The sequence below is a fragment of the Protopterus annectens genome, chromosome 2.part0 (genome assembly GCF_019279795.1).
Source record: "Protopterus annectens isolate FY-2018-M chromosome 2.part0, PAN1.0, whole genome shotgun sequence".
NCBI lineage: Eukaryota > Metazoa > Chordata > Ceratodontiformes > Protopteridae > Protopterus > Protopterus annectens.
Window position 1 is genome coordinate 1,677,812,360 of NC_056728.1, and position 13,929 is coordinate 1,677,826,288.

At 39.1% G+C, this 13,929-nt stretch overlaps 1 protein-coding gene across 1 annotated transcript in view; it reads right to left on the reverse strand.

Annotated features, from left to right (window-relative positions):
- The window catches only part of FHAD1 (forkhead associated phosphopeptide binding domain 1), a gene marked incomplete at its 5' end in the record, with an annotated part of 2,130,934 nt that overhangs the window by 1,542,863 nt on the left and 574,142 nt on the right, over positions 1-13,929 (reverse strand). The window contains one exon of the mRNA XM_044060429.1: positions 10,270-10,340. Coding sequence (XP_043916364.1) covers positions 10,270-10,340 — 71 coding nt within the window. The remainder of the gene's footprint in view (positions 1-10,269; positions 10,341-13,929) is intronic.

Sequence of the window (13,929 nt, forward strand, 5' to 3'; positions counted from 1 at the left end):
CAGAGCAGGACAGTCGGGCCTCTTTCAGGAGTGCTGATAGGGTTTCCCAAGGAACTGATCCCTGTCACCCTGATTCTGCGGACCCCCACTGCCACATGGCCATTGTCTTTCATCATTGCTTCCCCCTCTGTCTCTGGAGGAGGCTTCACCTTGTGAGTTCAGAAAGGCTCTTGGGGTCGTACAGAACCACATTTTACCACCCCGTTGACCTTTGGAATAAGGTCTAGCAGGGGTAGAAAACTGGACTCCAACGGCAGATAGAGTCTTACCATCTTGCTCACATCTGGTGAGGGTCTCTTTAACTTTTGGTCCAAATAAGGAGGAACCATCAAAAGGGGCATTCATAAACGACGACTTTTAAAGGTTCTGCAAAAGAACATAAGTGCTTCCGGGAATGTCTTCGCAAAGCAATTCCTGTAACCGCAGCCCTACTCGATTCATTAGCTGCGTAAGGCATGAGGCACATGGAAGAGTTTATGATGGAATTGAGGGTAGCAAGCTGATACGTTACCTTGTCCACCACAGAGTCGGCTACTGCACCCTAGAGAGTATCTCCAAGTATCTCCAAGCTCCTTGAGGAGATCTCTCTGTAGTCGTGTGAAGTGGGTCAGGTAGTTCAATGACCAAAGGGCAACGGTCATAGAACTGAACATGCGCTTCCCGTATCTGTCCATTATCCTAGACTTTCTATTAGGAGGATGGACAGACGTAGAAGTCTCTGACATCTCTTTTTTAGTGGCTGCCACCACCACCATGGCATCAACAGGTATGGGTTTAGATAAAAAGGACTTATCATGGGATGCAGAAATGTACTTGTTTGGCCTTCTAGGAACAGGCTCCATAGAATCTGGTGACTCCCATGTCCTTCGAGACAAAAGATCCATCAATTCATCAAAGGACGGAGACACCCAAGAGGTGGAGGGTTGGGACCCGAAAGCCTTCAGGAGCACCAATTCATCCTCACTAGGGTTTTGGGACTGCCAGTCTCCCCTCTGCTTAAGGATCTCAAGGATATCCCCAAAAGAAATTTCCTCAGAGGGGGCCCTTGGGGACCCTTCCGATTCCTCCAAATCGTTGTCCGATGTGATGGATTCCTGACGGGAATCCAGATGTCTCCTCTTACATAATCTCTTCCGAGAGACCTCCTCAATGGGAATCTATGGGGAGGTCTTGGAAGAGCACGGTTCCCCCAAAGGGGCATTCTGAGGCTCTGGGTCCCTACGCTTATGGTGAATCTGTGGAAGCGGAGAAGAAGCAGGTGCCTTTCGGGAGGAAGTGGCCATATCAGAGGTTGTGGAAGTCCGAGGGGACAAAGCCCTCCTCATGGCATCGAAGACCCCACAGCTCCGATGCGAGGAAGCACTTGGATCCGAAGACACTGAAGACTCCTCCTGCACCAGAACCACCGGCTCCAAGCCTGAGGTAGGAGCCAAACTCATCCGTGCCGAAGCCCCAAGAGGGAGAGTCAGAACTGACATATCGGTTCACCCCCCCAGAACCGACAGGAGAGTGTCGACTCCCCGATTCCACCGCCGGAGCAGAGGATATCAGGGTGGTCAGTACCGACAGTTCAGAAGTGAGTGTCGGTACCGATGGCTCCACCAACGACTGACTGGCCTCCTCTGGTTCCAATGTCTCGGTTTGAGTCGGAGGAGGAGCAACAACAACAGGAGAGGACTTTGTCAGTTCCGAAGCTGCTAGAGTCAAAACTGACAGAATTTTAGCAAGCCGTGGATTCTGTAGAAGTCGCTGCACCACTCGGTCCATGTCCAAATCGGAAAGTCTGGAAGCCCGAGAGGAGACCACCAACAGAGCTGGTGACCCCAGAATCGGGGACCTCAAAGTAGGAGATACCGGTTCCAAAACTGGGGACCGGCTCCTGCCAGCAACCTGAATGGTCAGTTCCAATGGCACTGGAGCCAAGACCGTAGCCTTTTTAGATGTCTTCAGAACCAAAGAGCCCTTTGGAACCGAACTAGATGAAGAGGCTGGAGAAGAGGGTTTTGGTTGACTCGGTGCAGAATCCAAATCTGCTTGGAAGGCAGACTTAATTAAACCCCACTCTACCAGCTTATGCTTCCCTTCAGTTAACACCCTAGAGCTGAAGCCATGACAAATGGAGCAAACCACCTGTAAATGCACCTCACCCAAACAGTACACACCTGTAGAATGGCCATCTGTAATCGACATTTTCTGACTACATTTAGGGCACCTCTTAAATCCAGATTTAGCTTTTTCAGGCATTGTAGCCACAAATAACAACAACTATGACCAAAGAAAAGTGAGCCTCACCGGCTAAAATTATTCCAAGGCATCTATAACACTTCTAACTGTACTAGAAAAAGCCTAACAGGCTAAGAAAACAAAAAAACAGCCAAGAAAAATGGCCAAGAGCCTAACTGGCTAACAAATGAAAAATGCAGAAACTGCAGCAAGCCTAACTAGACTGGGATAGAGCAAAAAAGCCAATGGCTAACTTGAATAAACAGGGCCAAGCCCAAAACTAGAACTAACACCCTAGAGGGAGAGAATAAAACTATCCAACAGGATATAAATCCGAAAATGAACAACCAGAGCAAAGAATTATACTACTAAGACCTAACTAACCAATAACTGTGAAAACTATTAAGAAATTTTCAATAGAAATTGTAAACTTATCTCTCCAACGGCCAAGAGCTGTACAAAACACCTGATCAGTTGCAGTGGCAAACTAGATCTAGGGAATGTAGTGGTGCATTGTAGGATAGGGCTTTGGCCTCAAGCTGTTTGAGACCTCGAGCTTTGCTAATTGGCCGACTTGGAGCAGCATCCGAACCCATCAGTAAGAATGAAGGTGAGATTGAACAACTTCACATCACTTATTTAATTCATAGCTGAATCTTACTGTATCTCTCAAATCTCCTTGCCTTCTTAGAAACATGACTAAAGCTGCATGACTCTGAGAATTCGGCAATTCATCATTCCTCCTGACTTTGCCATTCTTAGGTGTGACAGAACACATCAAGATGTAGGAGAGTTAGCATTACTTTATAAAGATACTGCAGGAAATGTGACATTATTTGCCCCTTACCCTTGACTGTCCCACCATGAATCCATTGTAGCCCACATTAAATGCAAAGAAGATGAACTTCTCATGGTTACTTGCACCTACATTCTACCGGGGGGAAAAAGAATCCATCACTGAGGAACCCTTGCACTGACTAATCTTGAATCTCATTTCAGAAGTCATAATCCTCAAAGAATTCAACACCAACTGGTTATTAGCTAATGGAGCTCCAACACATCCCTCTTTATAACTTTATGATCTCTCTCAACTCATCTCAGTACCTACTATAACAGGTAAGCACAGTGGCAGGGAACACTTATTCAACTTCCTTCCCATATGGAGCTTGCTCCTAGGAATCATTAAAATAGTGCAGACCATAAACCCATGGACTCTCACAATCTGTTTTGCTGAGGTCATAGCTAGGAAAAGAGGAGATTGGAAGTATTCCTCTAGGAATGTCATTTTGTCTTGAGGAAGAAAGGCAATCATTGACATAGAATTGAGCCTGCAACCCAGAAATGGGAGATCCTGGGAGTGAACCAGATTGGATATTTTGAAGTTTAAGGTGAACCCCAGACAATGGAGTTTTTTGTAAAGCTGAGATCCAGAAGGAGCTTTTCACTACTAGGAGCCTGAAATGACAGATCGTCTAAGCAACAGAAAATATGTATCCTTAGGAGACTGAAGAAAACCACAGCCAGTGATAAGAACTTTTTGAAAACCCTTGGGGCAGTAGGAGGCCCAAAGGGCAAAGTGCTGAATTAAAAATGATATTGCAAAGCAGGGAACCTGAAAAACTTCCTATAGTCCAAACAGACTGGGGTATGAAGGTACGCATCTTTTATGTTTATGTTTACCATGAAAGCTTTGAGGCAGTATCGTAGGAAGAAGGGACCTGCGGGGTAAGCATTTTGGAATTTGGAACTCTGAGAAACAAACTGAGAAGAGACAAACCCAGAATAAGTCTCTGTTTTCCTTCTTTTATTGGAATCAGGAACAGCCTTTAACAGAAGCCTGACCCTTCTTATGAGGCGGGACTAATTTTATTTTATCCTGCAGAAACAAGTCCTGCACAACCATAGGGATGTATGTATGTATGTATGTATGTATGTATTTATTTATATTTTGTCAGTCTGGTAGGGTGGATTGTTTGGAGGACCCTTATTCTTCCATATCTGGGCCTGAAATGCAAGATGTTGTGCAAATACACACTTGGTGATATCTGTAATCACATATGCAAACAAGTATTGGTAAAATACACTGACTAATATACAGTTGGCAAATACATACTCAGCTTATGCTAAGTAGCAAAGTATAAAGGTAGTACTCTGTAAATGTGGGGCAGTTCAATGCACTACACAAATCTAAAACAACAAAAGATAATATTGTAGAGAACATTGAATTTACAGCCAAGTTAACAAATGCCCAGTGAGTTAGATTCATACTTTAAAGCAAAACTGAATCTGCTTAAGTGGCAAGGCTGATGGGGGGGGGGGGGGGGTTGATTGACATTCTTAGTTATGAAGGATTAACCTGGATATCTTCTACATCTACATTTACTATCTTCAATATTTTTTTTAAGCTGATGTTTAAATCCTTTGAGGTCAGGAACAGAACTGATGAATTCAGGAAGTGAGTTATAGCATGCTGGTGGAATTTAAATAAATGCACATTCAGTTGTGGAGAGTTTGCATTTTAGTCTTACTAGTTGAAGTATTTCACTAGATCTAAAAAAGTGGGTTGGTTCTTTGATGTTTAGGAATTTCTTTAATGGAGATCAGTAGCTTTCAAAACTCAGTTTGTACATGAGTGTTGCTATTAGGAAAGTGGACTGAGCAGCTACTGATAGCCATTTGCCTCTTTGAAGTGTAGCGCAATAATGTTCAGTAGAATTTGCCAGATGTTTAATGTTCAGTAGAATTGGCCAGATGTTTAAATCTGAGTATTTTCTTTTCAGTTGCTTGAAACAAGGACTTGTTACAAGTATATAAAAGGGTGATAATAGGAAAAGCATATTCCAGTGTGGGGAGTGGTATGCTAATAGCACTAGCATGTCTGACTTCTGGAGAAAGCAAATTGGATATTTCATAGGAGATTTTTAGCTGGACAAGAACTTTGTCCACCTGAATTAAATTGGGTTGGCTTGATGGAGTGGGATGAATGCCTAATCTATGTAGAAGAAAAAACTATTACATCCTATAACTGCTTTGAATTACTGAAAAAAAACTCAATTCTCTTTGGTGAGAGACTGCCAGACTGGAAAGAAGCTGGACATGTGGATGGGTGTTCATAAATTCGCCCATGGTATGACTGGTTTGGTCATCTTTGAATGATAGGCAAAGTCTAAGGTTGGGACGAGCAAGGTAGAAACTAATTTGCCTTGTAACATCCATGATCCTATGAGCAGTTTCTTATAAACTTTTCAGCCAACTCCACGTTCATAAATATTATATCCAGAAAGGGCTCACATCCCAAATGACATGCCCTGCATTGAAACTCAGTAGCCTAATAATAAGGTCACAAATAAAAGCAAGTCTATAAAATCCCACATTAAACACTCTAGAAATTCTTATCAGAATAAACCTATAAAATTGCCACCTAACTGAACTTTCCATTGTTTACACTCCTGCCTAACACAGTTCCATTAGCATTTGTTTTTTTGGCAGCCCCTACTGCCAGATATAATAGTCTCCCCGCTCCTTCTCCTTCCTGCTGTAGACTTACAGAACGCACACACTTCTTATTCTGCAACCCCTCATCTCAAAGTAATGGGGCACTTTCATCACTACTGCCTATCAGCCATCCATAAGTACTGCAGGAAGGACAATTTATCAACTTCTATGTCCAAAAAAGCAGTTCATTATCCACCTATGCTCTTTCATTTCAGGTTTTACTAGCATCACTGAGCATTCAGCTCCCTGATCATAGTGATCAACACCTTGTCAGGCAAACTCTGGGCTTGTCAATCTATGTTTGGGTTTTCTTATTCAGAACATTTTCTTCACATTCTGATGCCAGCATAGATTTCCTCTATTACAACCTCCACACTGCAACCTGACAGTACTCTTTAGTACTCTCTATTGAAAAAAAGTAGTTCTTTATTATTTACATATTTATAGTATTTACCTGATTTTTTTCAGAAACAGCAAATTTACATATCTACAATATTTACAATTTAATAAATCAAAACATATTCATTTCCAAACCCTTTCCTCCATAATCATATTTTCATATTATAGATAATATCGAATTCTACCCATTTATTTTTTATTGAACAACATTTTTCTATTTTTTACTTTATATATATATATATATATATATATATATATATATATATATATATATATATATATAGCACAATCCCAAACACTTCCATATCACTGTTTTCAATCCCTTCATAATTATTTTTATATAAACTGTCATAGCAATCATATATCATATTCATATCTACTTTAGTTCTGGCAATAATTACTTTTTCAGAACTTTTCCCACATCTTCTCCCTGTTCTAGATTCTAACACAGCATGTGTAGAAGTCTCCCCCCTCCCCATATCTGTTACATAACCTGTCTTCCCTTACTTTGTATAACAAAGATCTTTCAACTGGTAGTTTACTTAATATTAGCCTCCACAATAAATTGTGATTCTGTTCTTTAAATGTAAACATTTTTCCTATTTTTGTTGCTAATGTAATCTCATCAGTCATATTTTCACAGGGAATAATATTCTACTGTTACTTTTCACACTATAATATTTTGTTGTTGCTCACTACATTTTTGTTGTTAATTACAGGACATGTTGGAGAGATAGATATGTTTCTCAGAGAATTCCCATTCTCTGGAACAGGACTCCCATCCATTTAAAGCAGAGTTCTTCCCTATCCTTATTTAAGTGCAACTTGGACTAATAGATGGATAATCGGAAATTCAACCCTGTTCTGGCTCCTATGTGCTTGATGGACAGAAGCAGTCAACAAATCACCTCCTGCATAAATCAATTATGGGTCTCATTTGGGTTGTACTGCAAGGTTTATAAAAAACCCTGATGGTCATTAGCATAGTACATACCAATAAACTTATGAATTTACATAGCATTATTCTCTTCTGATATTCCTCTGCCTCCTCATTAAAACTGTCTTTGATTCTTTTAAGTATGCTCACCTTATTCCAAAATCTTTTATACTTATTAGATAATATACTTGTTAATATAAATTCTTTGTCATTTCTCATAAATGTTATCCGCCACTACAAGTGTAATGGTACTAAATGCATCACCAGACTTAAAAAGTACCAGACCATCTTTATCTTCCTTATTATATATCAGCTCTCATTTTATTGGGTTTAATTGTAAATACCTCAAAAATATAACAGTAATTTGTAACAACGTTGGAGCTCTTTTCACCAGGAACATATACAACATACCTACATACTCTGCCTTCATTAAAATAACTGTGTTTGTTAAATCTAGTTTCTTCCTAAAAGGTAACATAACATTCTTCCATAATCCCACAACACTTTATCTCCTACAAAAGAAGGTCTCATTGCTCAGCTACCACAGACGTCCTACCAAACTTTATACCTAAAACTTCATTTTCTATTTTTGAAAACTATGGGTTAATTTCATTAAAGATCCTAGTATGAGACATTTGGCTCATACTAGAAAGGCTCTTCTACCATGAACTGCCAATTTGTGATTCAGAAACATGCTAGCCAGGATGAGATGACACCTCATTATTAACTAAGTTATATTTTTCTTGAATCACAGTTAGTACCGTGATGTGCAGATAATGGAATATCTGTATGTTGGGGTAGTAATCTGCTGCTTATGTAGAAAGTGGCATCTCCTTAGCAGTTAGTCTCTCACAAAAAAAGTTCACAAACATGAACACATACACACCACAGTCCCTGTACCTGTCCCTACATTATCTACCCTCCTGTGGTTCCCCCATCCCGTAATACTTTAGTGACATTATGACATATATGTATGTGACCCTGGTGATTTTGTGTATCCCCTCACCCTCTGATCACCATTAAAATGTTGGTGCTGTTAGGACCCTTTAGAGAATTATCCCAGGTGTCTGGTGTATTCGTCCATCCTCTGATCCTCCTTATGATATCTGTACTGTTATGCCACTACCTTTGTTGTGTCCAGTGTTTTCTCCCTCCCCCTGATCCCCATACTGCAGTTGGTGCCATTATGACACTTGAGACTGTGTCCTCTGGTTTCTCCCAATACCTATTATGTTGCTCTGTGCCTTTGGGCACTTTGAGGAGCTTTCCTTGGTGAATAGTAGATCCCTGCACCCCTAGTCCCCTTAGTAACATTGATGATGGTACAGCACTGTGGAGTCTGTATCTCCCAGTCCTGCCACCCCAGGAGTAATGCTGGTGCTACTACAGCACTTTAAACATTAATCTCTGATGTTCAGTTGTTTTCCCCATCACCAATCACCATTTTGATTTCAGTGCCAATACAACACAGTTAAAATAAGCACTGGTAACATGGAAGCCATGGTTGCTACCTCAATGTGGTGTGGATGGCAGTGCTGATCTAAATGGTTGAGTGCTTTCTTGAATGTAGGTGCATTCCTGGAGGTGATTCCAGGGAGAAAGCACATGCCTCATTAGCATTCCACACAGTTACAGGGGCAGCCCTTCATGGTGCTACCTGTCTTCGTTTTGGAGGACCATGCAGCACTGTTAAAGGGTGCTTGCTGAATAACAAAAAGGCAACAGAACATGTGCACTTCCATGAGTGTCATGGTACCTTAATGAAGTCAGCTAATTATATGTCTATTGTCTTAGCAATTTCTTCTAGCCTTTTGTTTTTGTCCTTAGGGAACGTTAATCCTATCTTCCCTAACTTTAATCCTATCTTACCTAATAATTCTTCATACTTGATCTTTTACTTCTTTCTTCTATAACCTATTCTTTGCGATCAATACTATATGATGCACATATGCCATAATTATTTATATATTTACTTTCTCTCACATAATATATGTATTGCATCTGTTAATCTGTGTGTCATATTACTTGCAATATCATACATACTCAAAATAAGCAATACCATACTAATTGGACAACCGTCTTCTTTTATATCTCTACTTAGTCATCCATTTACTAAAGCTTTAACTATTCCTATATCGTATGCTGATTTTAAGAATTTTATTGCACTTTACTTAACACATATGCTTTTAAAATACCCCATAACTACTGATTCACATTATCAAAAGCTTTGTAAACATGAACTACTACTGTTACATCAAATTCTCCATTTAACATAATATTAACCATTCTTTTATCAAAACTATCGTCTTTATTGACAGTCATTTACTCTATATATTCCTTCCAATAACACTTTCTCATGTAGAGAGTTAAATTTTTTGATACACTTTCATAGTAATTTTATAATTCAAATTTTTCAGTGTTACAGGTCTCTATTACTTAAAAAAGTTCTATCTTCCTTGTTCGAAATAAACCTCACTACTCTTTTACTAACCTCTTTATCTGTCATTACTGTCTTTTCTATTCATTTAATATTCTGAAAAATTCAAGTCTCTCTTCCAGTGGCATAATCTTTTAAAAGTCATATCATATTATGTTTGTACCAGTCACTGATTGCCATCTTACAGAGAATTCTCTAAAATAATGAATATAAAATTAAAACAGAAAGAGCTAGCTTGCTGACACAGCTACAATGCAAATATCTATGCAGCTTGGCAACATTATTTCAGGCCAGCTCTTGCACAGGTGATTACATAACTAATGGCCTGTTCTTCTGGTGAGGTCAAGGAAGTTCATGTTAAGAGCCTTTTTGTACTGCGTCAGTCTGGTATGGTCAGTAGCACATCTGCTTCTGAACCTAAAGCTTTTGGTCTGCAGCCTAGATACATCTGACTATGTTTTGAAGGCAAATGGTATAGTGAAGAAATAATTAAGACACTGTCTAACAGGAAGGAAGCAGTAGATGCTCCACATTTTAGACGGAGTCTGAACTGCACTGAATGTATGTCAGGGATGTATTTCAGAAACCTTTTCCTTTTTCCTTTATGCTGTTCATGCAGTCAGAGAAAATGGCTCCACTAAGGTTAACTTGGAAATATTTTAATTAAATGTTTATCTTTGCTGCTGTACATATACCATAGATAAAAAGACAGGGGTTATACAATATCCACTAAGATGAGTTAGCATGAGATGATGTGCTCTGCATAATACTGTCTTACCTGAATTGCTTTGTTTTGGCTTTCTGCTTCCTGCCACTTTGTTCGCAAACTTCTAATGTAGGATACAATACCTTTACAAAAGAAGAAAAATTTGGTAAGTCTAAGTCATTTATGAAGTGGAAAATTATTCTTTTTGTGAAGCTCGAATGAATAAAAATAGAGCAATTACTATACATTTAAAGTAAAACATACATAGCGATAGATGTTTAAGAAGCAGGATCTTGTAGCAGGTACTTTCAATAGGACTGGCATTACTCCTTGCTGGGTAGCTCATCAAACATTTTCTAGGACAGTGGCATTCCAACTTTTTTTACAGTTGTAGCCTCTGCTGAAGACAGTCATTTTATTTGTCCATAATGTTTAACAATGAACCCTAGATAACAGCCTATGAAGAACACAGGTGAAGAAGGAGGGAAAAAAGAATGATCCTTATTCAAGTAAGGAAGTTCATTCAGTGGACTGAAGGAAATGTATTTTAAGGTTAACTGTTGCAACTACTGCTTTCAGAAATCTGTTGTGATTATGTCTGTGCATAACTACATTAGCTCTGTTTGGGAAGAACTCTTGATGAGGCATCACATAGTACAAGTCTAAAGACAGATTTAGCAAAACATGAAAGCAAGAGGATGTGGAAGTAATGCCACTATGACAAATGCTACCCTAGTGTGTGATACTAAATCTTAAAAATAAGGTACACGCATGCATACACATCCATATGGAACATGGAGTGGGTAAAAAAAGTGGTCATGGTTCTGACGGCATGTCTTTTAACTACTCCAATTAATGACTTTCAGCTCACTTAAAATGAGGCAATGCAGTAAAAAAAGTAATTGTATATTTACTGTTTGGAGGCCTTTTATTAGCACCTACCTGGTGCAAATGAAAGGAATAGGTATTTTAAGTTACTGTGCTCTTTACTGTGCCAAGATAAAGGTAAAGCTGTCTGAAGAATTACAGACAATTATTCAAAAATGCAAAAAGTCAAAACTTTTTCTGAAGTAAATGGAACATTTCAAATGTTTTGGATTGATATGTAAAAAGACTTTTTGAATATGTGGACAAGCCCCCAACAAATCTGTATACACAGGATGATGCACCCTTTACTCTCAGATTTACTATTGTCACCTCTGACATCAATACACCCTAAATGAAGATAAAGCCCAGACTATGTTGACCTCATTTAATACATTTGTGATTTGGTCAGGTGTACGTTATCATGCACCTGTCCATTGTACACATGCCTAGCTTCCATTTGGAAGGGTTTTGAAAGCTGGAAAAAAAGTCTTTTCTCTTGCTTTCACTTCTGAGCAACAGCCCAGAAGATGGATCGCTATGGTGTCAGCTTCTAGAGGACCACCAAAATGTACTTCCTAGTTTGTCTTAGCAGGGAACTGCTGTTGTAGAAATACAGTTTACAATGTTTACATTATGGTTCAGGGTCTCATATGAGATCTTCACTGACCAACTTCCAAGAAGAAATTGTCCTAAAAATCCTGCTTCCATATCATAAGTCCAAATGCTTTTTTTTAACTCATTGCTCTTTCTACTTTAAGTAGAAAACTTATTCCATAATTTCCATCTCTGTACATGAAGGTAGTCTCTTCCCTAATTTTATGTAATTCTTTCAAGATCCACTAACACAAGGTTGTTCCTAGTATCAGTTTTATGCCTTATGAGGGGTATACTAAGTTTACACTCCACATCCATATTAGAGCTATTCTTATAAAAAGATTTTTTTCATTAGTCCTTCATATCCAAATTTTTAAACCTCACTATGTTTGGTGTAATACCCTTGCTACCTTTTCCAATTTAAGTATTTCAGATCTGTTATACATACAAAATACTGAAAAATACCCATTTTAAGTGAACATGAACTCATCCTGACAATACATACATACATACAGAAGTAAAGAAAGTGTACTCCAGTGTGGAGTTCAAATCCATCATTCCTGAACCATTACATACCAAACTCCATTGATCATATATACATAAAGAAATAGTAAATAAGAAAATATCTCAAAACTAAGGAATCATGCTTGCACACGTGTACGAACCACACTGGTGGGGATTTGTTATTCAAATATAGCTCATAATTTGTAAGTTGAAGTCAGCCAAATAAAACATCATTCAAATTGAACTCAATGAGGTATATAAAAATAATTAATGTAACTAAGGTAAGTAAAAAATAAGCAAACAAACAAACAAAACAACTTAAGAAGAAAGTCACTGTTTAGACCACACTGCACTCCCTTGATGCAGAGGTTTACTAAAGCCACACTCATGTTACACAGTCCTAAGTGATATAAATAAGAATTAAGTAAGAGGTAACTTTTGTTGCCAGTTCTTGGTAATAGTAATAAGACTGTGATGATTTAATCCATGACAATTCCTTAGCCATATATTATCTTTAGTGACTTAAACTGGGGTATTGTTACAACTTATTTCCAAGACTGTTTCGCAGTCTGGAGACAACTTGCTGTATCTCTGACTGCTGGTAACCAAGATGTTTGTTAGTGAATGCTGATTTTACCATTTGATTACTCAGTATGTTTTCTCAGAAAATTTACAGTTTCAAAGTTTCATAGGTAAGCATTGGGCTAGCTGCCCTTGTGGGCCATTTTAAAGTTAGCTAGCTTCCATTTCTGTGCTCAAAATAACCAATCCCATTTGGTTATAGATTAGCCTTACCCACCCCATAGTCAATAATTATATACTACCCCTAATGAGAATAACTGGGATCATACCACAGATAATTTTTGAGGTGACTCATGCATGGGATAAGGCCTGTAGGAGCTGCCTCTGTCCATCAGTAGTATGGGGGCAGTACTGGGGTAAATTTTCTGTTTCCCATCCAGAGATCCAAGCTGTGCTTGAAAATGGACAGGGATGAACTTTTTATGTGGATGGGGAGTCTGTTCCACAGCAGCAGTAGTATTCTCTGTGAGATATACCTGCCCCTCCAAATGTTCTGTTGATGTTCCAGAAGAGGTTTAGATCCCAAGACTGGGTATTTCTGATGCCATTTGACTTGTTGATGTGCAGTAAAGACATCAGTAATGGGAGGGAGGATACCTTGTATGAGAGATTTAGGTCACCTCTTAGCAAATTGTGGGATAATGAGTGCAGTGACAGTGTTTTCAATCAGTCCATGATGGACATGTTGTTTAGGCCTTGTATCCTTTTAGCTGGGCATCTCTGTGGGCATTCCAGTTATTTCATGTGTCTGGACAGATAGATGCCAAAGGGGGCATTACATTCAATTATTGGTCTAATGAGGGCTGAGTAAAGGGGGACAATTTCATCCCTAGATCTAGACACAATATCTTTGTTTATAAGCTGTGCAATATAGAACTTTCTTACAACAATAGACACATGTTGGTCAAACATTAGGTCATTGTCCACATAAGTCCCAAAGTCCTGAAAAAACATGTCAGCTCTTAGAGACATACTGTCAATGCAGTAGTCCTCTGGGGTAGACGACTTCCCAAAAAATACAATAAAGCATTTTGTGGCATTTAGTTTTAGTGGTGGTGCTGCGGTAGCGTTGTCGCCTCATAGCAAGACGTTGTCCCAATCGATTCTCAGCTAGAGCGTCTTCTGTGTGGAGGCATATGTGAATGGGGCGTGCCTTCGTTGAAGGTTGTGCGTCAGGGCTGGTAA